The sequence below is a fragment of the Emydura macquarii genome, unplaced genomic scaffold (assembly GCF_026122565.2).
Source record: "Emydura macquarii macquarii isolate MOO-44397 ecotype Brisbane River unplaced genomic scaffold, CSIRO-AGI_Emac_v2 contig_2636, whole genome shotgun sequence".
NCBI lineage: Eukaryota > Metazoa > Chordata > Testudines > Chelidae > Emydura > Emydura macquarii.
Window position 1 is genome coordinate 11,264,679 of NW_027132773.1, and position 25,927 is coordinate 11,290,605.

Genomic DNA, 25,927 nt, shown 5'->3' on the forward strand with positions numbered 1-25,927 from the left:
CACTCCTGTAATAAACCTCTAACCTATGACTGAGTTATTGAAGTCCTCAAATCATGGTTTAAAGACTTTAAGGTACAAAGAATCCACCAGCAAGTGAGCTGTGCTCCATGCTACAGAGGAAGGTGAAAAGCACCAGAGCCTTTGCCAATCTGCCCTGGGAGAAAATTCCTTCCCAACCCCAAATATGGTGATCAGTTAAACTCTGAGCATGTGGGCAAGACTCACCGGCCAGACACCCAAGAAATAATTATCTGTAAGAACTTAGAACCCATCCCATCTAACATTCCTTCACAGGCCATTGGCATATCTGCCACCAGTAGTCAAAGATCAGTCAATTGCCAAACTAGGCTGTCCCATCATATGATCCCCTCCATAAATTTATCAAGCTCAGTTTTGAAGCCAGCTAGATTTTTTGCCCCCACTGCTCCCCTTGGAAGGCTATTCCAGAACTTTACTCCTCTGATGGTTAGAAACCTTCATCTAATTTCAAGTCTAAACTTCCTGATGGCCAGTTTATATCCATTTGTTCTTGTGTCAATATTGGCGCTGAACTTAAATAATTCCTCTCCCTCCCTGGTATTTATCCCTCTGCTGTATTTATAGAGAGCAATCATATCTCCCCTCAACCTCCTTTTGGTTAGGCTAAACAAGCCAAGCTCTTTGAGTATCCTCTCATAAGGCAGGTTTTCCATTCCGCAGATCATTCTAATAGCCCTTCTCTGCACCTGTTCCAGTTTGAATTCATCTTTCTTAAACACAGGGGACCAGAACTGCACATAGTATTCCAGATAAGGTCTCACCAGCACCTTGTATAACGGTACTAACACCTCCCTATCTCTATTGGAAATACCTCGTCTGATTCATCCAAGGACTGCATTAGCTCACATTGGTGGCTCATAGTCATCCTGTCATCAACCAATATGCCCAGGTCCTTCTCCTCCTCTGTCACTTCCAACTGATGCGTCCCCAGCTTATAGCAGAAATTCTTGTTATTAATCCCTAAATGCATGACCTTGCACTTTCTACTATTAAAGTTCATCCTATTTCTATTACTCCAGTTTACAAGGTCATCCAGACCTTCCTGTATGATATTCCGATCCCTTTCTGTATTGGCAATACCTCCCAACTTCATGTCATCCGCAAACTTTATTAGCACATTCCCACTTTTTGTGCCAAGGTCAGTAATAAAAAGGTTAAGTAAGAATGGTACCAAGACCTATCCCTGAGGAACTCCACCAGTAACGTCCCTCCAACCTGACAGTTCACCTTTCAATACAACCTGTTGTAGTCTCCTCTTTTACCAGTTCCTTATCCACTTTTCAATTTTCATATTAATCCCCATTTTTTCCAATTTAACTAATAATTCCCTATGTGGAAATGTATTAAATGCCTTACTGAAATATAGGTAAATTAGATCCACTGCATTCCCTTTGTCTAAAAAATCTGTTATCGTCTCAAAAAAGGAGATCAGGTTAGTCTGGCACAATCTACCTTTTGTAAAGCCATGTTATATTTTATCCCAATTACTGTTAACCTTGATGTCCTTAACTACTTTCTCTTTCAAATTTTTTTCCAAGACCTTGCATACTACTGAGGTCAAACTAACAGGCCTGTAGTTACCCAAATAACCTTTTTTTCCTTTCTTAAAAATAGGAACTACGTTAGCAATTCTCCAGTCATATATACAGCCCCTGAATTTACAGATTCATTAAAAATCCCTGCTAAATGTGCTTGCAATTTCATGTGTTAGTTCCTTTAATATTCTTGGATGGAGATTATCCGTCCCTCTACCCCCATTTAGTCCCATTAAGCTGTTTGAGTTTGGCTTCTACCTCGGATGCGTAATTTTACCTCCATATCCTCATTCCCATTAGCCACCCGATCACTATCCCCAAGCTCATCATTAAAAATGGAGGCAAAGTATTTGTTTAAATATTGAGCCATGCCTAGATTATTCTCAACCTCCACCCCATCCTGAGTGTTTAGCAGTCCCACTTCTTCTTTCTTTGTTTTGTTCCTATTTATATGGTTATAGAACCTTTTACTACTGGTTTTAATTCCCTTTGCTTGGCTTTTGGCCTTTCTCACTTTATCTCTACACGTTCTGACCTCCAAGAGGTAGCTTTCCTTGCTTATCCCTCCCATCTTCCACTCCTTGTAGGCTTTCTGCTTTCTCTTAATCACCTGTCTGAGATGCTTATTCATCCAGCTTGGTCTACAACTCTTGCCTATGAATTTTTTCCCCTTCCTTGGGATGCAGGCTTCAGATAGTTCCTGCAACTTCTACACGAAGTAATTCCAAGTTTCCCCCACCTTTAGATCCATGAATTATTCAGTCCAGTCCACTTCCCCAATTAATTCCCTTAATTTTTTAAAGTTAGGCCTTTTGAAGTCAAAGACCCTAGTCACAGATCTATTATTGTTTATCCTTCCATTTAGTTTGAATTGAATTAGCTCAAACCAAGGCTGTCCCCTACAACCAGTTCTTCTATGAGGTTCTCACTACTCACCAATACCAAATCTAAAATGGCATCCCCTCTTGTTGGTTCAGTAACTATTTGGTGAAGAAATCTGTCAGCTATCACATTCAGTAAAATCTGGGCCCCATTATTACTACTAGCACTTGTCCTCCAGTCTATATCTGGGAAGTTTAAGTCTCCCATAATCACACGGTTCCCAGTAGTATTTACTTTATCAAAAGCCTTAAAGAGGTCTCTATCATGTCCAAATCAGATCCTGGTGGTCTACAGCACATCCCAAACACTATCCCAGGGGAAACTCTAGTAGTTTTCTTCCCCAGTGTGATTTTTACCCAGACAGACTCTGTCTTATCAATTCCATCACTTCTAATTTCTTTACAGAAATTTCTTCTACCTCATCCTTGATATACAATGCTACTCCACCACTTTTGCCTTTATAGAATTACCTTACGATAGTATTAAAAGTGTGACTTCGTCTGATAAAGGCAAGTTAGGACTTTCATTCTGTTCTTAATTGACACAGTTGTTTTGAGCTATTTCAAGATTCTACAACTTAAAAACAGTTGAATCAATTAAAACCCCCATCGGACTAAAATGAGCAATTGTGTAACAAGTTTCAGTCTGTACAAGATTTTCTTGGTCAAATGATATATTTCTGAATATTGCTGTAGATAGTCAAAATGCTCAGAGCCTCTTAACTACTGTCATGTTAACATGTGTCACAGCAACAAAAAACAAGACAACAAAGCAATCATCATACATACATCACATAATAATGAAATCTATCAGACAGTGACTATAGCAGATGGATAATCACTAGAAGGGCTCTGCTTTGTATCAGAGCTGCAATTAGGACTGTGAGAAAACAGAAAAAAAATTGCAAATCATTTAGGCCTTTTCTTCTTCCTGTATTTTTGCTTTTCTGTGAATTTTGGCAATACTGGTGGTTTGAAGAGTATGTGAAGAATGCTACGTCCACTTTTGCACTAGGCTGTAAAAATGGCACCAGTACAACAGATATAGGGTAAAAGGGTAAGACAAATGGTAAGCCAGTTGTGCTTATTATTAATTATTAATTATTATTATTATATATTTTTATATTACAGTAGTACCTAGAGGGCCCTACTAAGACTGGGGTCCTATTATGCTAAATGCTGTACATAGTAACAGTCAGTCCCTTGTTGACGAGCTTACAGACTAAACAGACAAGACACACAAGGGTGGGCGAAAGGAAGTGTTATTTATCTTGAACAGAGGGGAAACTGTGACACATACATTAAGGGCTAAATCCTCAGCTGGTGTAAATTGGCATAGTTCCGTAGAGCTCAGTGGGCATACACCACCTTACCAAACCAAGGATATGGCCCTAAATAATTTCTTCAAGATTACAGAGACAGGCTGGTGGAGCCATGAATTGAACCTGTATCACCTGAGACTCAGTTCAGTGCTTTAATCACAAGCAAGAGAGAAGGTCTTGCAGTCATATTCAAAAAGTTCCCTGGAATTTTCTACAGGCACCTAGGTGATGGAAAATATTCCACACTCAGCTTTGACAAAACATTTGCTGGTATGGAAAATTCCCACCATTTTTGTGTGTATTCCTCCCCGCCCTCGCAGAGACACCATAAGCCCATTGGTGTCATTTTTTGTGTTTTGGATTTTGCTCTGAATATTTCACACAGCTCTAATTGCAATATTAAATTCATCCCCTAACACGAGTTTCCATTCAGATTCCATTCAGAATAAAAGCAATGGGTTTTATTTGAATCCGTTTCCAAATACAAAACTAATTCTTCATATTAAAAAGGAAACCCAGAAGACTAGCACTCTCAGCGTGAAAGGCACAGCTCCACTTTAGTTCATGGCAAAACCTGCAGAGCAAGGGTTATTGATGGGAAGCTGGAGAAAGAAGACAAAGTCCTGAGCTGTAGGCAGAAACAAGGGGCATGGAAATTTCTTACTCCCATGCTTACTGGCAAGGAACTGACCTGGCTTACTCTGACAATAATCTAGATATGAATGAGAGATAGAGGGACTGCTCAAGGAGAAGAGCTAAAGAGTCAGCCACTTCTTAGTGCAGCCCTCTACAGATACTTCACCCCTCTCTTGTCATTGCCCTGGTCACAGAAAATATCAGTGTGGGGGGAGGTGGTGACATGTGGACATGCAATGGTTGTTCTGAGCTCTCTCTTTCTCTCTCTCCCTCACTCCCAACCCCATTATCCCTCTCCTCACCACCACCCCCAAGCAAGTAGTATCAACACCTCAGGGGAACCTGAAATCCATTCAGGACTTGGCCCAGATGGAGAGAAAACTATGAGTGGAAATTAATACAGATGCATGTGCAAAATAAGCAGCAGAGATGGCAGATACAGAAAAGACAGCAAATGCAGGCTGGGCCAGAAAGGTCTGTGCCTGAGCCAGCAGCTGGTAGCGTAGTGATATGACCAATGGCCTGGGAAGCATTACTAATATGTTTTAAAACTGTCTTTATGAATAAGTTTGAATCTGCCATTCTGATTCATATTATCCATGAATTGTCAGTTAGGTTATAAGGTGAGATGAGTCGGTGCTACCTAGTCATTTCAGTTGTGCTTTCATTTCTGTGTTTCCAATGGTTTCCAATAATGAAGATCTCAGGGAACCAGAGAAAGGTGAGAGGTCCTACAGGGGGACCATGAGAGAAAGAAAACCTGGAACTCTATTGTTTTTTGCAAGGGATCCTTTCAAGGCTGCCCCTTTCTATCCCACTTCAGCCTGCTCCCGCTTTATTCAGAGATCCCACATGTCATGGACAGAGATGCGGTGCTGTGGAGCCATCCTTTACTATAAGGGATTACAGCCCAAAACTGTGCACAGTTACCTGGATACAACACATCTTCACAATACCTGATTAAACTTTAAGCAATGCCTTTTTGCAGATGCTTTTAAAAACTGCCAGCGAAAGGCAATATATTTTGAGCTAGAGAGAGCCCTTCATTTAGCCGATGAAAGAAATAGCTTAGTGGTTACTGCTCCTAACCATAAAATATTGCCATATGACAGTGCCCAGGAATGCAAGTGAAAGACTTGGACCTACCGTCATATTTTGTTAAAGGTAAAGTCCCATTTACCTTGACTCCTCTAGAAAACCACTCACCAAACTCCTGCACTAAAGTCCAGATCTCCCTCCTGAGAAACAGTAGCAAAGGAAACAATTATGTAACAGTGTCTCACATATAGAACGCCTGAATGTCATAGAGGTTTCAAAATGGCTGCCAACTTCATTAGTATACAGGTCTCTCCTGGGGCTTGACTAGCAGTTGATCATTTCCCTGTGCTTTCAAATGTTACAAAACCCAGTGAAAGCATGTATTGTGACATCCACAGACCTATTTCTTTAGAAGTTTTCATAGTGAATGGTTTTTAAAAGGGCATTTGCTGAAACCAAATCCAAACAAACAACATGTAAATTGGGAAAAGAGCATATTAAAAACCAGCTGACAGAAGGGAAAGCTTTTTCTTGGATTTGTCATTCCAACTTTGGAAACTGCCTCAGGAAGAAACTGTGCATGGACATTTTCTTCTGTTGCTTGTCAGGACCCATGGAAACATGTACACCATTCTTGAACTAAGTGTACAACTGTTCTCAAAGGAACACCTAGATGAAGTTATTTTGCTTTGTACTCCCAGGTTCATCTATTAACCACAAAATCATCTTGTCAATATTTTTCAAAGTAAAAAGTATACTTATGTGTCCTGATTCTCCTCTCACTTACACAAGTGTAAATTTGGATTCTCCTCTCGTTTACATCATTGTAAAATAATTTCACCAGTCTATAGTGTTACAATAGTGTAAAACCAGAGTAAGTGAAGAGAAAATCAGACTGGTAAAGATGTGTAGATTTTCTAAAGAATTGGAAATAATGTAAATCCTTATCTCTTCTGTGTATAGATAGAAGGGTTTTGTTTGGTTGGTTTTTTACTCTTTAAGATATCTAAGCAAATCAACAGCTTACTGCTGACAACTGAAATTTTTTTCATGTACTGTACAAATTAACCATTCAATTGGAGCAGAGTCTAATCTAAGTAACCAGTACATCAGTGTAAACCCAGACTAACTCCAAGTAAATGGAGTTGCTCCTGGTTTATACAGGTGTAAATGAGATCAGAATATTGTCAATTTTGTCTATATAATACCTGATGTATGTCTTAACAATGACATAATTAAAACATCCATAATGCAAGAGTTGAGAAATGACTAAATAAACTATTTTCCTTACCAGTGAAAGAGGATGGTGAAAATACTTATAGGAAAATGATAAGTATTAAAGTCTTTTCTATCTACTAACTTTCTAATCTCCATATTAATATTTGTCATCCAAAGGTACAGTAACAGCTATGAGAAGAAATTATAAAAAGAAATGTTGATTATTAATTACGGCACATAACTTGTTCTCAGGGAGATCCAGAAACAATTTACATATAACAACACTGTCTTTTCAACTTCAGCAGTTATTGCTGACTTTATATCACCAGTTGATCAAGATTCCAGTTTCTTAAATTGTAAGTGAGAGGATAGCATTTCTGAATTTAGCAAAAAAGAACTGATGCTTTCAGAAAACTTAAGAATTAGAAAACATTTTCTATAGTAAAATAAAAATTCTCATTGGGTATCATATAGACAAAATATTCTGATCTCATTTACACCTGTATAAACCCAGGAGCAACTCCATTTACTTTGAGTTAGTCTGGGTTTACACTGATATACTGGTTACTTAGATTAGACTCTGCTCCAAATGAATGGTTAATTTGTACAGTACATGAAAAAATATTTAGTGACAAATTATGACAGAATCTATGTATTGTATTTAACTAGGAAAATGCAGCAATCTTTTGGATCATCCATTAGTTCTGGCATTCTACTTTCTAGTCTTCATGGTTATGGTGTATCTCCTAAAAATATTCCCTATTCAAGTTGGACTTCTCAGTGATATCAATCTCTCAATTGTGAAGCCTTCCTTCTTGTTCTGCTGGTTACTAACCAGACATTGTTTAACTCTTCTTCTTGATACTGAGGATGCATGAGATTATTTTAAGAATGAGTTAGCATAAGAATTATTCCTCCTTTAATTTTATGTAGAATGAAAGGGGTACAGTATAAGTGCTTTGAATAATAAAATAGATTATTGAAATGAAGCTATGTGATTATTATTCTCTATAAAGTGCATGCAAATTAATTACCTCATTTGTGGGGCATATGCACATTCATTATATTGGGTTTACAGTTAATTGAAAAATGCCTAAATTAACTAATTTCTTTAGCAGAGTTCCAGATGAAGAGACTTGGGAAATGATCTACAGAAGAATGGAAAATATTAAAATCTTAGGTATCTACCAACCTTCTAATCTCCATATTAACAGAGAGCCAGCACCTGTGATGAAGAAATCTGCGAACTATCTGAACCTATTTGATCATATTTCCTCTCAAGTGGTCCAGTGGGCCAAATTCTGCCTGACTTATTTATAAAAGAGTCCTATTTGATTTCAATGGCATTACTTGAGTGAGTAAGTGATGATAGATTCATAGATTCCAAGGCCAGAAAGGACCATTCTGATCATCCAATCTGACACAGTCATAGAACTTCCCGCAAACATTTCTAGAGCATATCTTTTAGAAAAACATTCAATCCTGATGTTAAAATTACCAGTGATGGAGAATCAACCAGGAACCCTTGGTAAATTGTTTCGATGGTTAATTATCCCCGTTGTCAAAAATGTATGCCTTATTTCCAGTTCTGAAGTTGTCTAGCTTCAATTTCCGCCATTGCATCATTATACCTTTCTCTGCTAGATTGAAGAGCCAATTATTAAATATTTGTTCCCCATGTAGTTACTTATAGACTGTGATCAAGTCAACCCCTTAATCTTCTTTTTGTTAAGCTAAATAGATTGAGTTTTTGAGTCTACCACTATATGGCATGCTTTCTAATTCTTTAATTTTTGTGGCTTTTTTCTGAACTGTCTCCAGTTTATCCACATGCTCCCTGAATTGTGGACACCAGAACTGGACAAAGTATTCCTGCAGTGACTGCACCAGTGCCAGATACAGTAGTCACATAACCTTTCTACTCATATTTGAGATTCTTTTGTTATGCATCCTAGGATTGCATTAGCTGTTTTGGCCACAGTGCCACATTGGTGGCTCATGTTCAGCTGATTATCCACTCATGACCCCCAAATCTTTTTCAGAGTCCCAGGACTTCCCAGGAGAATGTCCTCTGTCCTGTTAGTATGGCCTACATTCTTTGTTCTCAGATGTATACATTTATATTTAGCCACATTAAAATGCATATTATACGCTTGAGCCCAGTTTACCAAGTATTTTAGATCACACTGAATCAGTGACCCATCTTCTTCACTATTTACAACTCCCCCAGTTTTTTTTTTGTCATCTGCAAACATTATCGGTGATGATTGTTTTCTTCCAGGACATTGATAAAAATGTTAAATAGCATAGGGCCAATAACCAATCCCGGAGAGAGCCCACTTGAAACACATCCACTCAATGAAAATTCCCTGTTTACAATTATGTTTTGAGACCTATCAGTTATCCATCTTTTAATCCATTTAATGTGTGCTATGTTTATTTTACACTATTTTAGTTTTTTAATCAAAGGTCATGTGGTACCATGAAAAAGCCTTACAGAAATCTAAGTATAGTACCTTCATCTACCAAACTTGTAATCTCATCAGAAAGAGATATCAAGTTAGATTCACGGGATCTATTTTCCAAAAACCCATATTGATTGGCATTAATTATATTTCCTCCTTTAATTCTTTATTGATCAAGACCCATATCAGCCGCTCCATTATCTTGCCCAAAATCAACGTCAGACTGACAGGCCTATAATTATCTTTTACCCTTTTAAATTTTTGGCACAAAATTAGCTTCCTTCCAGTCTTCTGGAACTTCCCTAGTGTTCCAAGACTTATTGAAAATCAATATTAATGGTCCGGTATGTTCCTCAGCCAGTTGTTTTAAAACTGTTGGCAGCAAGTTATCTGGATCTGCTGATTTTACAATATCTACCTTTAGTAGCTGCTGTTTAACATCCTCCGGAGAAGGTAGCGGAATGGAACATAAGAACATAACAGCTGCCATACTGGGTCAGACCATGTTCCATCTTGTCCAGTATCCTGTCTCTGTCAGACCCCAGACCAGAGCTTCAGAGGAAGTGTTCAGAACATGGCAGTTCTGGAGTAAACCTCCCATCTGCCACTCCTGGATTCTGGTAGCCAGAGGTTTAGAACCTTCCTACATATGAGGTTGCATTCCTGACTATCTTGGATGACTAATAGCTATTGATGGACCTATCCTCCATGAATTTATCAGGGTTTTTTTAACCCAATTATACATTTGGCCATCATGATATCTCATGGCACAGAGTTCCACAGGTTAGTTTGCATTGTGTGAAAAAGCACTTCCTCTTATTTGTATTAAACCTGTTGCCTATTAATTTCATCGGGTAACCCCTGCTTTTTGTATTGTGTGAAAGGGTAAATAACACTTCTTTATTCACTTTTTTCCACACCATTCAAGATTGTATAGCCTTGTATCATATCCCCCCTTTCTTATATCCCCCTTTACTTAAGATGAACAGTCCTAATCTTTTTACTCTCTCCTCATGTAGAAGCTGTTCCATATCTTTGATCATCTTTCTTGTCCTTTTCTGAACCATTTCCAGTTCCACTATATCCTTTTTGAGATGGGGTAACCAGAACTGGACACAATATTCAAGGTGTGGGTGCATCTTGGATTTATATAATGGCATTATGATATTTTCTTTCTTATTTTCTATCCCTTTTCTAATGGTTTTTAACATACATGATGAGTTCCAGAGAGGTAGCCGTGTAAGTCTGTTTTTAGCAAAACAGTGAGAGTCCTGATGCACCTTAAAGACTAACAAATTTATTTGTGCATAAGCTTTCGTGGGCAAAAACCCATCCGACGAAGTGCGTTTCTGCCCACAAAATCTTATGCCCAAATAAATTTGTTAGTCTTTAAGGTGCCACAGGACTCTCGCTGTTTTTTTAACATACATGTTACCCTTCTTAACTCCTGCTATGCACTGAGTGGAAGTTTTCAGAGAACTATCCATGGTGATGCCAAGATCTCTTTCTTGAGTGGTAACACCTAATTTAGACCCCATCATTGTATATGGACTACTGGGATTATTTTTTCCAACGTCCATTATTTAGCACTTATCAACATTGAATTTCATCTGCGATTTTGTTGCCCAGTTACCTACGTTTGTGAGATCCCTCTGCAACTTCTCTCAGTATGCTTTGGACTTAACTTCCTTGAATAATTTTGTATCAGCTGCAAATTTTGTCACTTCACTGTTCACCCACTTTTCAGATCTTTAGTGAATATGTTCAATGGCAAAGTCCCAGTACAGATCCTTGGGGTACTTCACTCTTCCCCTCTCTCAACTGTGAAAAAACCAACCATTTATTCCCACACTTTGTTTCCTAGCTTTCAACCAGTTACTGATCCATGAGAGGACCTTCCCTCTTATCGCATGACTACTTAGTTTCCTTAAGACCATTTGGTAAGGGACCTTGTCAAAGGCTTTCTGAAAATCCAAGTACACTGTGTCGACTGGGTCACGTTTATCTACATGCTTATTGACTCCCTCAAAGAATTTCAATAGATTGGTGAGGCATGACTTTCCTCTACATAATCCATATTGACTCTTCCCCTACAAACTGTGTTCATCTATGTGTCTGATAGTTCTGTTCTTTATTATAGTTTCTGCCAATTTGCCCAGCACTGAAGTTAAGCTCATTGTCCTATAGTTGCCAGGAACTCCTCTGGAGCCCTTTTTAAAAATCACCGTTACATTACTTATCTTCCAGGATACTGAGGATGTTTTCAGTGTCATGTTACATACCCCAGTTAGTAGTTCTGCAGTTTCATATCTGAGTTCCTTCAGAACTCTTGGGGGAATACCATCTGGTTCTGGTGACTTACTGCTGATTAGTTTAGCAATTTGTTCTAAAACATTTTCTACTGACACATCAATTTGGGATAGTATCTCAAAGGTGTCATCCAAAATGAATAGCTGTGATGTGGGTATCTTCCCCACATCCTCTGCACTAAAGATTGATGCAAAGAATGAATTTAGCTTCTCCGCAATGGTCTGGTCTTCCTCAGTTCTCCTTTAACAACATTGTCATCTAGTGGCCCCACTGCCTGTTTGGCAGGCTTTCTGCTGCTCATATACTTGAACATTTTTTTCTATTAGTTTTTGCATCTTGCAAAGCTGGGGCAGGCATTTCCCCTATTTAAATGCTACAGTATTCTTAGACAGCTTTGCTATCTCTCAGACATTGTATTTTATTGTTCTGTCAGTTAAAAAGCGTCAATAACTTCTAGGAATGCATACCTTGAGCTTTGCAAAGTGAACAGCAAGGCCACTACACTCTACACTAACGCCAGAGAGATACTAAAAATTTTCCACAATCTTTCAAAATTCCAGAGTCCTATAATGCTCACAAAATACTTTACAGGGATCCAACGCTTCATCTCAGCTGGCTAGATGGTATTTAATCATTGGCTTTCAACCATTGGCCTCCATTGGCTTTCAACCATTAGGAAATGAGCTTCAAACACTAGAGATCAGAAATTGTATTACATGGTGTAAGTAATGCATGCTCCGAAATCTCACTTGTCAAAATGGAGTACTTTGGGTTTCGGGAGTCTAGCCTCTTTTTTTAATTGTTATTATTTTAATCAGTTTTCCATTAACATCAATTGGAAGGAAAATCACTAGGTTACAAATAAGACAGAGTATGTTATGTTACATGAAGATAGTTTTAATATATCTCCAACTTTAATCTGTGTGATCTTACAGGCAATCAAATGAAGGAACAAGATTTCGGTGGTGTTTAAATATTACTGTAATTGAAGCTCTACAAATACTGTACATGTGGCATCACTTGTAGCAGGAAAGATACAACCAAACAAGACACAAGCATGGACAGTTTGATTAACTTCAATGTAGGGAAAGGATGACAAAACTGGGGCCAAATTCTGACTTGGTTTAAGCAGACCGTCCTTCATTAAAGTAGATAGGCTTGCACCTGCTTACACCATGTCCGAAGTTGGACTTCAGTTTTATGATGAAACTTCTTTCTTTAAAACAAAAACAAAACCAAAACAACTACCAATCATCTCCCTCCTGCCTTTAACCTCCAAGTTCTCATGGTCTCAAATTCTCCTCCTTTCTCCTCTAGGCGCTATATAATCTGACATCTGCCTGCTCCTTCCTACCAAGATTGCTTTCAATAAGCACGTCCATGAGCTGCCTATAGCCAGATCCAAGAGCTCTTCTCCAACCTCATCACTCTTGATCTATCTGCTGTCTTCAACAGTCAAACCCCCATCTTCCTTGACTCTCTCTCCTCTCTGTGGGTTTTCAGTCTAACTCAGGATCTGTTTTCATGGCTTCATTTATTGTGTCTACATTCATGACTCTCAAATTTACACTTCAATGAATGGCATCTGAGACTCTCTCTGACGTCTCCTCCTGGATGCCTAGACCCCAACTCAAACTGAAAGGGCCTTATTCTCTATGCACACTAGAGAAAGTGGTGGTGGTGGTGGGCGTGTGTGGAAGAGATGAATATAGCTCCTTGACCCTGCCTGGCTCTTAAAAGGAAAAGGAAGTAAAAAGAAGTGCACAAAACAAACAGCATAACTCAAGAACTCTCCCTGTGTAACACTTGGACTCCCATATTCCCACCCCCACCCTCTGTTTATGGCATCACTTGCCGTGTTATGTCTAATTTATAATATTAGCCCTCCAGGGCAGGTGCCTGTCACTTCTTTATTTGTTTCTAACGTGCCTTGCTCTACAGGAGGCTTGTATAAATATTAAATTCTAATAATATTGAGCAGGCAAACTTGTCCTTTACATTAATGTAATTATTTTTCACAGCATCAAGAATGGCTTTCCAGACTTAGTCACTTTTGTCCTGTTGCTAAACTTAATCACACTGACAAAACTAATGCTACCATTCAAATGCAGAAACAATATATTTCTATACAGTACTTAACTAGAAGACTAAATGAGATTTCATCTCTGCACTTAATTAACATCATCCTCACATGGAAATTAGAGGATTTAACTCAGCGGTTCCCAACTTTTTTGGTTTGAGGGCCACAAATATAATTTTTACAACCCTGAAGGGCCACTAGTCTATTAACCCATAAAAATGTATTAACGTATACACCATTAAGGACTACAAATCACTACATATTTAAAGTAAACATTTTGATGTTACTGTGCTGATTTTTACATTCACTATTTTACACCTACAAGTTACTCACAGTATGTCACACACTCACAGACAAAGCTCTAGTGTAGATGAGTGACCGTCACTACACACTGAAGCACACGGTCTGGCAGTTAAGTCATGGTGGGTGGCCTGCTAAGTGCAGGCCAAACCAGAAGGCACTGATTTTTAGAGTCCTGCCCCTCTCCTCAAGCACGGTGTGTCCTGGCTGCTCCGCTAGCAGCCTCTTTCCCCTCCCCCACTGCAGCCAGATGGAAGGAGCTAGGAGGCTGACTCCTCACTGTCCCCACTGGCTGCAGCATTGAAACCACACGCGTCTTTTAGGCTCGTGCGCTCCACCTGGGTCCTTAGGCAGTGGCTCCCTTCTGCAGCCAGGGGCATAGGAGATCTGCACTCCCCTCCCTCTGGCTCCAGCAAAGACTCAGCACCTAGGGACCCAGGCAGAGCGCTTTGCCGGGCTCCCTGCTATAGCCAGCGGGAGAGGAGTGCTGATCTCCCGTCCCCTTGGCTGCAGCAAGGAGCCTGCACCTGTCTTGTAGCCCCGCGGCAACGCGCTCCGCCTGGGTCCTTAGGCAGCTGCCTTCTGCAGTCAGTGGAAGGGGAGTGGTGGGGCCACTCTGAAAGACCTCACAGACCACTTTTGGCCCCCGGGCCACAGGTTGGGAGCCATTGGTTTAACCCAATACTGTTTTTTGTTTAGTCTGCTATTCTCTTGGAAAAGCTTGTTGCGATCTGTAAAAACAGCCACTACCCTTAAAGAGAATGTGTGTGTATATTTAACTCCAATATATTCTTGCTTCCCTCTAGTATAATCACAGGATCTTGATTCTGATACTAATTTTTGCTTGTAATTTAATACTGTGCTGTGTCAACTTGATTTCATTGCAATGCAAAGCACTGATACTACAACCACACGGTAAATAAAATGTCATCTTAGTTGTGCATTCTGAATAAATATCTTTAAATAAATAACTGCACTGTACAATCATAATTTAAAAATGCAATTAGAACAGGTCTTACTTTATGTGGTAAAAATATGGAGTAGTGCGTAGGAAGAGTATTTTCAGATAAAAATTCTCTAAACTCAGAACCCCCAAAGTCAAAATACAGTGACTTATTTTTTCAAACTCAAAAGGGTGGTTTAATAACAATATTGGTATTAGGACAGCTCCGTTTCTATACCTGGCATACAATAGTCAGTGCCGGATAGGATGATGTCTGGCACATTTCTATTCATGATCTCATTACAGTCAGACAAAGTAGATCATTTATTATGCAGCCTCTTGCATCTTTTTAAAAGACCAAATTAAAGGTAAAATGGAAGAAAAGAAGAAAAGAAAGCATGATAAAGGGCTCAATCATGAACAGAAGTTGGTCCAATAAAAGATATTAACTCACTCACCCTTGTCTCTCTAAAGGGCTCATTAGACATTTAATCTGAACTTCTTTTCTTAACCTTCTGTTCAAACAACAAACAGCACATTGGTTTATTCCTGGACACCTTAAAATGAAGCAAAACTGTAGAAGTTTGTACCGCTCTGATGTCCCATTACAGTGTTGATAAAATCTAGCTGCGTGACATTGTCATTTCTGTGGTAACGATTCTGGTGATGGATACTTGTTACTATTTATAGGAAAGTTGATACTTCATCAGAGAGAACTGGATCTCTTAGATTTGGTTACCTCTGTTAATAGATTTCAGTAATTGTGAACAAAGATGCAGTAGCATGTCCAAAGAGGAAGGCCAACTAGTTATTATGGACCTCTCCATTAAACTTCAACCTAATGATGCAACTCTGGGACAACCACCATTAGTCATTTTGATCTCTAAATGTCCTCTTCCACCAAATCAGCCAAAGTGACCTTTCTTGACAGAGCATCAGAGTTGTCTTTAGAAACCACTATGACAAGACTCAAGCAATAGACAGATGCGATAGGTAGGGCATAATGCAACATGAAATGGGTGTTTGGACTTATATCTACTGTGTATACTCCTTTCTTAATTTCCAGATACAAAAGAGCAACCATTGAGAAGTACAACAAATTAGCTCCGTAATTACACTGACTGGTGAAAGACCTTGCAATACAGCAAACTGTCACTGAACAGAGTAAAAACATTACTTACATGAAAGTGGAAATGTTGAATATTGACAAGAAATGTTAATTTTCAGCACTAGAAACATGTTCCTATATTGTGTACATTTCAAATATTGTAAGCCTTTGAACTGACTGGCAGTCTTTTTTTTCTTGCTTTGTTGAGTTTCTCTCATCCTCCGAATAGAGGCTTTACATTTACAAAATGACTAGCTTCCCTTTTTCCCCCCCAGTGTAGTTTTGGCAGAAGATACCTTCTCATTTGGAAAGTCACCAAGTTCTTACCTGGCACTCTTAACAAAACTAATCAGCAATGTTTTCACAATAAAAGGCCAACTGGCTTTTTACAAAGTCCCTGAGCATGTTGATGTAAACTATCTCTATTTAATAGTGATTGCAAACTAAACATTTATTTAATGTTATGAAGTCTTAGTTGAACAGTGTTTGCTCTAGTGGAAATACAGTGAGTAGGCAGCTTCAGCAACCTGAATGAAACATTAAGACAATGTACCTGCATGACAATAAGAAGGTCAAACACTAAGATGAAAGAAGCCAAGAAGGCTCTTGAGACCTCATCACTCGGCAGAAATCCACGATTCAACTTGTCCCAGCTTATCCAGTCAGTAGTGATGACAAGCACAACTACAGAGGTCAAAGTAAATAGAACAGTCCTGCAAGGGAAAAAAATACTTCAGAAAGAATACTGTGTAAAAATGTACGCTATATTATTTTCTCTCTCCTCTAACAGTTAACTAATACTTTATCGTACTGTATTGCAGACCAAAAGAGCTTGAAGAAAATGATGTGTAAAAGTAGGTAATTTCATTCAAGCTGTAAAAGGATTTGGACATAACTTTAGTGCAAAGAAATTTTCTAGCTGATTCCAAATAAGCTGAAAAATTAATGCTGAGTTACATCAATTTTGTTTTCAGTTTAATAAGAACAGCCATGCTGGGCTAGACCAATGGTCCATCTACGCCAGTATCTTGTCTTCCAACAGTGGCCAATGCCAGGTGCTTCAGAGGGAATGACCAGAACAGGCAATCATCGAGTGATCCATCCCTTCACCCATTCCCAGTTTCATACTTTTCATATATATTGTAAACACCAATAAAGACAAATGTTATATAATAAACCAATAATTACATATAAAAGACCACATTTCTCTTGCCAAATTCAAATAAACCATTTCTGGGGATATTTTCCAAGGCACACAGGGAAGTTAGGCACCCAACTCACTTTGAAATCTCACCCTTGATTCTCCTCTCATCCAAAGTAGCCATGAAGAAGTAACCATTGAGGATAAATTTATTATTTTAAAAATTATAAATGGAAGAAACCTTCTTCAGGGCAGCCATGTTAAACTCTAACATATGCTTTGTTGATGATGGGAGGATTTTCCCTGGTATCTCGTGATGTACCCAAAGAAACCTTTGTAAGAGTATTGTGCATGATCTATTATGCTATTTCTTGGATAGCACTGAATTATAAAAGTATTTATTAAAAAAGATCAAGCTACAGTGGGACTTTTCCCCATATATGAAGCCCATGAATATTTCGGAAGCCCATGTGGCTAATTCACACCATTTTGCCATATGATAATTAAACTGAACTCTTTCTGAGCTGTCTCCCCATAACAGTGCTACACCTTTTCCAACTGCACTTTAGCAGGATCTTTCAGATGTTGGTAGTGAACACAAGGGGTGAAATCCTAGATCCATTCAAATTTGAGGAGCATAGCTGTTGACTTAAGTGAAGCCAGGCTTTTCACCCAATAAATCTGGATGTCAATGTACCAGTGTTATATGTGGACACCATAAATGTATGAATATTTACATTCTGTCAAGTGTCACAGGACTCAAACCAGAACTGCCCAGTAAAAGCCTTATCCTCAGCACCGCCAAACTGCAAGGACTGACAAAGGAACTGCTGCTAATACCTCAACACCAGAAGCTACACCCACTGACTCAGCAGTGTCAGGTGACTAACAGCAGACTGCTGATTTGACATTGCCATGTATAAAGCTTTCTGTTCCCTGTCTGAACAACTAGTTGCTAGGTCTGTTGCTACCCAAACCTCTGAGACCACGCCCCTGCTTCCTTGTCTGGTTCCTGCTCCTCATTCCTGCTCCCAAGCCTCGTCCCTATTCCTGTTACATACCACGCCTCATCCCTACTCCTATTACCTTGCCTTGTTCCTGTTTCTTCACCCTGACCCCAGTTGCCAGCTCTGGCTTTGATCCTTGGCGTGATTTCTGCCTCTGGCTTAACCTTTGGTGTGACCATAACCCCAACTCTACTCCTGGCTCCAACCACTAGGTCAGACAGCCCACGTTGCGGGCCCTGACAGCTTGCTTACATCAACCTCTGTCTCCTTTGGGAACTCATTGTTGAACCCTGAACTGAGTATGGACCCTGCTGGGGCTCTCCCCCTGCCAGCCCCGCAGCATCCTGTGAGTAATCAGGAGCAGATCGCTGCCCTCCAGTGGAGAACTGGTAGCTGAAGGATCAAGTATGACAGCTACAGACAAGATATCATTTATTGCTGGGGTAAGCTACAGAACTTGGAGTGGCTGCAAGTAACCACTCAGCTTCTCTTATGATTCCGGCTTGGACAACCGACCAAAGAGAGAGGATGGTACCCACAGTAAGTTTTGAGGGTTCATTACCAGATGCAGACTCCTGTTGATGCTCCAGCCCCAGGAGTATGTTGCAGATTAAGTGAAGGTGGGGCTAGTACTGAGCCTACTTACCAGGGAGGCCCTGGCATGGGCCTCTCCCTTTTCAGAACAGAACCACTCAGTACTGACCAAGTGGGACTCATTTTTACAAGCCAGTATTTTCAATGACCCAGCAAAGTCTGCATGGCAGAGACTGCCTTACGAATACTCCAGCGAACCCTGGCAGCAGCCCCTTTCTATGTTGCCCAGTTCAGATATTTGGCCATAGATACCACCTGGATTAATGCTGCACTCCTCCATCAGTTTTGACTCAGGCTTTGTAAAGAGCTAAAAGACGAGCTGGCCTGGGTGGACCTTGCCCTTCCCCTCCCCCCACCAGGTTAGAGGCTGTGGATCTGTGCACCCGGATAGACATCAGACAGCACAAATGACAATGGGAATGTTGGAGGAGCCTGCCTACCTACCGCATGTACCTAAGGCTTAATATTTGTGCGTATTTTGGTAAGAAAGTGACATTAGTTACCCAGAATTAATATTCAAAATGAAATTCCCATAGAAGTCAGTGAGGGTTGTGTCTGAGTAAAGAATCAGATGCTAACTTACCAATCATTAGCATTGCATGAAGCATGTGCACTTAATAATTTATTTAGTGTGTACTTATGTAATAGAACAAATAAACTGACATCCTTCCCAAGCATATTGAAACTGAAAATAGTATAAATTAATAATTAATTAGTGTTTGTCAAACACTTTCAGCTCATTGGATGGAGGTGTTACAGGAACATAAAATACAATACTATTTATTATTTTCAAACTCATTAGGTATGCACTGAATAGAAACGAATTTGAGGGGTATGGATTTCATAAACATGCCAGGATAGTTAAAAGTATGCTGAAAAGAGAGAGAGAACAGGCAAAAACAAATTTGATTTTGCAGCTCTTGGCATTCAGAAATGCTTTACAAACCTCAGAAAAGAAAGATGGTCCAGAAGGTTAAATATTTTCCATGAATTTTGATTGCAGAACTGGCTCAAACACACTGTCCCACAGTGTACAGTAACTATAAAGCACAACGGAGCTGCAGCTGTTCGTGTGCAAATGCTATTTTTCTTGTTTTAATTAGCCAGGTTTCCAGTACTAAATCCGTTTAAAAAAAATGAATTTCCTAAAACCATTTAAAAAATGAAATGTAAGATTTTTAGTCAGCGCAGCCCAACCACTTGCTGCTGTTTCAGACACCTGTGGGCAGATCTTCAGCTGGTGCAAAATGTCACAGCTCCACTGAACTCAGTGGAGTGATGATAATTTACATCAGGAGGACAGCAATGACTGGCACTTCTTCACAGCTACTTCATGGAGTGATGTCAACCCCAAAGGAGGATCTATGCTTTTCCTCTTTTCCAAAAGATTGATCATGGCCCTCAGCAAGAGAAGTATGAGCATTCAGAATGGTTCTTTAGAAGTTCAGGGTCTTCAGGGCCTTAGCTGCACTGGGTTCCTTTGGTTGAACTATGATCACAGAAAGAGTAGTACCAGTGTTTGTTCTTACAGTGGGGATGGGTGTATGAGGAAGGCAGGTAGCAATAATGCTCCCAAAAATACAATATTTCAATTATTGTCTTAAATTCCCACATTAAAAATAAGGTTTGATTTATTTGATACGATGTGACTTTTAGTTCTTGATTTCGTGACTTCACCTGTTGCATCTAATGCTATCACTGCAGAGTTACACTGACGTCACTTGCCTGTTTTTACCTGTAAATTCCAATGACTTTAATAGAGGCATTCTTGATTTATATTGGTGTAAGTGAGCTCAGAGCCTCAAGGGCTAGTGCACCATTCACTGAGTTGCAGTTAGTTTGCTGCAGGATGCTGAATGTTAAGAGTGTACAGTACTGGCACCAGGTAATAAGACATGGCCAATAGGTATAGGTCAATGGGGATTAGCTCCTAATGCTGTCTTGCTAGAACAACAGTGCTACAGTATACATTTACAAGATAACACTTAGAAATGCACTAATGTGTATTGCACATTATTGGAAAAATATAACTTCTCTTCCTGTGGAATTAAGGTATAGTGAAATATGGACTGCCCTGGTAATGGAAAAGTTTTCACACCAAGTACATAGACAAGAGCAGTGCCATCAAGAGCATAGGTATTTAGAAATTTAGTCACTCTTTTTGGTGAACTCACAGGAGGAGGGCTCCCCAGCCAGTAATTCAGAATTTTTAGTCAGGTTCTTTGGATATTAACCTGATCCTGACTAAGTAATACGAGGTAGTTTATTCATGATTTATTGTAACTTTGTCTTAAAAAGAAAAGAAAAAAGAAATGCACCAATTTATATTTTAGCGCTATTGTACATTTACTATATTAAAAATTCATTACCTACAAAGATCACAATTTTAATTACCAAAATTAAATATCACTTGGCTGAAAATATAATTTTGTTTTAAACTTTTTACACCATGATCTCTTTAGACAGAAATATTACCATCACAAGACTTCACTCTAATTTCTCTCCCCTGGTTGAAATTAATTGATAAGTGATCTCCTTTCCGAAATTGGGATTTGCCTAGACAATTCTGAAATGCCACAGTTCCCCTCTACTTAGAACAGGAAATATCAGAGGGACCTGTGCTGAGAGACATTTCACAAATGTTGATTTGTTAATAGTAACCATGGGATATGAGACCAGGACTCTAAAAAACAGAGAAATCAAACATTTTGGGGGCCCAGCATTCCCCATGAGACGTCCCTGGTTTGTGCACGTAGCTTTGCTGGTAGGTGGGATGAAGGAACCAGGCAACAGTGACAGACAAAAGATTCTGAAGGCGAGAAAACAGTTCTAAGTCAAGTCACTCAGTGGAAGGCATCAAGTATACACCTCTTAAGCCTCACATCGGAGCTGCAGAAGGAATATAGATGCCAGATGTCTGTGCACCCCCCTATGTGTAGTGGACATGGTCCTTTGACCAGCCTCATGTATGCCAAAACACTTCAGACTACTTGTGGCCAAAACATCTGTACTACTGGTGCAGAGAGGTTGCAGCTGTTGTTCCAACCTAAAGTGTCTGAAAGAGCTGTGCAGCTCACTGGCCCAAAATTTGTGTGATAGATATCACCTCCTCTATCGCTTCATACTCACCCACATAAAGCCTGATTATGATTAATTTTTATTAATTATTAGTATTATTAATCTTCCTCTGCTGCCAGGGAGCCCTGTTCATGGTCTAGGACCCCACTGTGGTTGGTGCTGTGACAAACACAGAACAAAATGACAGTCCCTGCCCCAAAGAGCTTGCAATCTAAGAAAAGAGATGACAAATGGGTACAGATGAATAGATGGGGGAGTATGAGTTAATGATGAGACAATGATGGTCTTTAAGTCTTTAAACCATTATTTGAGGACTTCAGTAACTCAGCCATGGGTTGGGGTCTATTACAAGAGTGTGTGGGTGAGGTTCTGTGGCCTGCGTTGTGCAGGAGGTCAGACTAGAGGATCATAATGGTCCCTCCTGACCTTAAAGTGAGTCTATGATATGCAGTGATCGCAGCACACCAGCAGCCTAACTGTTGTCCAGATATTTAGCAATATTCACCAGTTCTAATCATAGCTGTGTCCATGTGTGGATGCAGATGGATGTTCAGTAACGTAATCTGATGTTTCATGTTATCAACAAAGCCAACAAAATAAACTCTTCTCTGATACTAGCCATTATCCAAAATTCCCAGTAAATAAATACAATTCCAGAGTTACTTGAGTTTTTTGCACTAACATTTGTATAAAATCTAAAATTACATTTATGTTAATATGTAGAGGAAACTTTTTACTATGTTTCATGCAGTAAAATAAATCAGATTAGGTAATGTAATTACATGGTGAAGTATTAGAATTCTAGAGAGCATCATATTTTATTATAGGTAGAAGCATCTTTGAGTTTTCTTTTGCCACACGATTAATTTACCAAAATGAAAGTGTTATCTAGTTCAAACACTAGCTTATTTAAATTAAACTCATCAGCCTTAAAGCTTTAAGTTTCAAATGCCATTCCCTATCTGTGACATAGAAAATGTAAAGCAGCCTAAGAAAATTCAGAGTCTTGCTTGTAAAAAGTGTTTTCAATCAACACCTATCATATGCAAGGTAGTGCAAGAGTCACATGAGTTATCCTAATAGACTTCTACCTCTTGCTCAACTTTCACAGTAAAAAAATTAATTGCCTAACTCCCGTAGAAAGCAGGTTGAAAAACAATCCTCACATAAAGAAAAAGGAAATGATATTTCAGGCTTACTTTCTTCCACAGCAAAATCTGGGGTTGGGTGCAGCTGGCCAAGGAAAGAGCAGAGTCAAGATTTTCAAAATTAGAGTCCTATTTTGAAAAATGACTTAGGATTCCAAGTCACGAAGACACTTCTGAAAATGTTATTGTAGGAGCCTGAAGTTAGGCTTTTAATATATATATTTCCTGATTTTTAAAAGTGTAAGCACCCAACTTTCATTGAACTTAATGATAACTCCTGGGTCCTTAGCCCTTTTGAAAACCAGGAAGGTGTCTAAATATGGACTTAACGCCAAGATTTTCAAAAGTGGTCAGAGATTCAGGGTACTTCAATTTAGGGATGTCCAACTTGAGACACATAAAAAGGGCCTGATTTTTTAAAAGTGCTGAGCAACCATCCTCTAAAAATCAGACCCCTGTAAGGTGTTTCAAGCTGGGCACCCAAAAGTTGAGGTACCCCAAATCTCTAGTTACTGTTGGAAATCTTGGCCTAGGATTCTAATTTTCAGCTCATAATTTAAAAAATCTTCACCCATCAGGCTGACCTAGTGGAAATTACAGGCTATTTTACATGCAGCAATAGGTTGGAAGGCTTGGGGCATCACACAATGTGTACGTAGCTTGAACCCTCAGCCCCCAGCAGACATGAATATCTGCAGGAAATGGAAGCCCTAGATGAATGAAGGAAGAAGAAGGCATCTCATGGATTACTCCCTGAATTGCTATATTGCCTCGTTCCCCTGTGATGACACAGCTCCTTCAGGAGGTACTGTACTGCCATTGTCATAGCAACTCTTAGGGGGACCCAGAAGAAACTAACAATGCTTTACACACAGGGGAATCCTCGTATGAACAAATACAGTGGCTTTAAAACAGCTTTGTGATGGCAATGAGACAAAGCTATTCCTGCATGGCTAAGTATCTGGCTGGGCTTCCCACTCCAGGCTCCATCATCCTACCTTTGATATCTACAAGGAAGGCATGCCTGCACCATCTTGGGTGCAATGCCCGGTCCTCTTGGTGTACTGCTTTCCAAACAGTAAATTTGAGGGCCCAGCAAGTAAAGATCACCTAAGCCCATACTTGCTTTCATTGCAGTTTCTGGCTGTCCTGAGCTGGCTGTAGATGATGCAGCATAATCCAAGGTTCAAATGTGAATTAGTTTGGGAACCACACGAGGCATTATGGAGCATCTGTGCTGTCAGTTCATTGGAACCAGCCACTGGTTGTGGGAGATGAACTTTGTGAGTATCTTTGCTATGTGAGCTCACTGGATGAGATCTTGTCTTGCTCAAACTGAGAATGTGTCATGACTCTAAAAAGAGACCATGTTGGCTGCAGATGTTAATATATTATGAAACAGCCTCAAATTGAAGAAGTGTTTTAATTAATTATATTTAATTAATTTTTCCAGTAATATAGAACAAAAAACGAAAAATTGTCAAGTTGGCCTTGGGTTACAAAGAGAAAAGGCTTAACAAAGTGGAGTAGATATGATACAAAGAGTAGTACTGTACATCAACTACCAAAGCTCCTGGAAAAGTTTTCAAAAGTTTTACAGCAGGCCCCAATGCGGGGCTTTTTGCAGTGAAATTAGTGTAATGGCAGCCTAAACCAGATATGCTGGTAGGAGATGCGCTGTTGCTATTCTATGTTCAGCAGCAGTCAAGCTTTTAAACAGCCCTCTCACCAATGACAAGCTAATAGCCAGTGAAACATTTCTAGACATAAACTGTCCTGTTACTATCTCTCTTAAAAAAAGAGGTGTGAGAATGTGCAGCCAGTCAGTAAATCCAACTGGTGGATGATACTTCTGAGATATTTGATAATAGCATAAATCCAAACTCTACATATTGAAACATTGTGGGTTTTATTTTAAGGTTCTGGCAACATATAAAAACCCTTTGAGTTTTTCTTTGTCTCCTGAAACCTTGACAAAAATGCACCACAATAATGCATAGTTGGCTCTGATTCATTGTATAGATGAACAGAGCAAGGGAGCTTCCATTCATTATGGACATGAATCATCTGTCACTTAAACCAGCTGTAACTCCAGCAACCTCAGCAGAGTTACACCTAGTTTGCCCCGCTATCAATGAAATGAGAATTGGGGCCTATGTATTCTTTTGGAGGTTCAGATGTGCAAAGATATACATTGGTTTAGAGAGGAAGGGGTAATGGGAACAGTTAGCTGACCTGTTGTTTGAATTTTCTCTACTATGGCTAAATTCCTTCAAGGGCACAGAGGCTCCAGAAGGCTCCAGCTGAGTGCAGCTATAGAGGTTCTACTGGGAATGGTGTACGCTGCAGAGTGGATGTTAGGGAGCTTTGTACTTCCATTGCATGGCAGAGTTGGACTCCATCCCAATATTATGTAAGCCATCACTTAGGCAAGCTTTAGGACCATGCTGAATGAGATGCGAGGCTATGAGCACTTGATCAGTAATCATATGAATCCAGTAGGATGGGTAGGTGCATGGACAATATCCAAGCGGGAACAGCAGCCGCAAAGGTATGAAAGAACTGTCCCACACCATGCTCGGGTTTTGGAGTGTGAATTCCATTCCCGCACAGATCCCACACCATTTACACACAAAGCCACTTTACTCGGACTCCACACGGGAAGGAGAGGGAACTTCACCCCAATGCATGAAGATAGCTCACTGTACTAATTCATGTTTATTGCATATTGGTGTAAGATACTGGTGCTGTTTGCTCTCAACTGTCTCCGAAGTCAACGGAAGTTGAGGGCGCTCAGAACTTCACAGGATTGGGTCTTTAATTAGTCTTTTAACACAAAGCATGTCATCTCCGAAGCTCAGAATACATTCTGGCAAATCTCCTTATCAGCTTCTTTCTGTTCAGTTCTCTATCAAATTTAGTTTTATTTTTGAAAAGTTTAATTGAAGTTAAATTATCAGATAAATGGAAAGCATGAAATTTTGGATACTTTATGCTTATTCATAGTCTAAGATCAATAATATCTTCTTAGGTACTACTGGGCAGTGCTCAATTTTTAAAAAAAGACCAATGTTCAATTGTTAC

The 25,927-nt window shown here is 39.5% G+C and overlaps 1 protein-coding gene across 6 annotated transcripts in view; it reads right to left on the bottom strand.

Moving 5' to 3' along the window:
• The window catches only part of TMEM117 (transmembrane protein 117), a 253,739-nt gene that overhangs the window by 40,053 nt on the left and 187,759 nt on the right, over nucleotides 1–25,927 (bottom strand). For all 6 annotated transcript variants that reach the window (XM_067564169.1, XM_067564168.1, XM_067564167.1 and 3 more), the window contains one exon: nucleotides 16,429–16,588. In XM_067564169.1, the coding sequence (XP_067420270.1) occupies nucleotides 16,429–16,588 (160 nt within the window). The remainder of the gene's footprint in view (nucleotides 1–16,428; nucleotides 16,589–25,927) is intronic.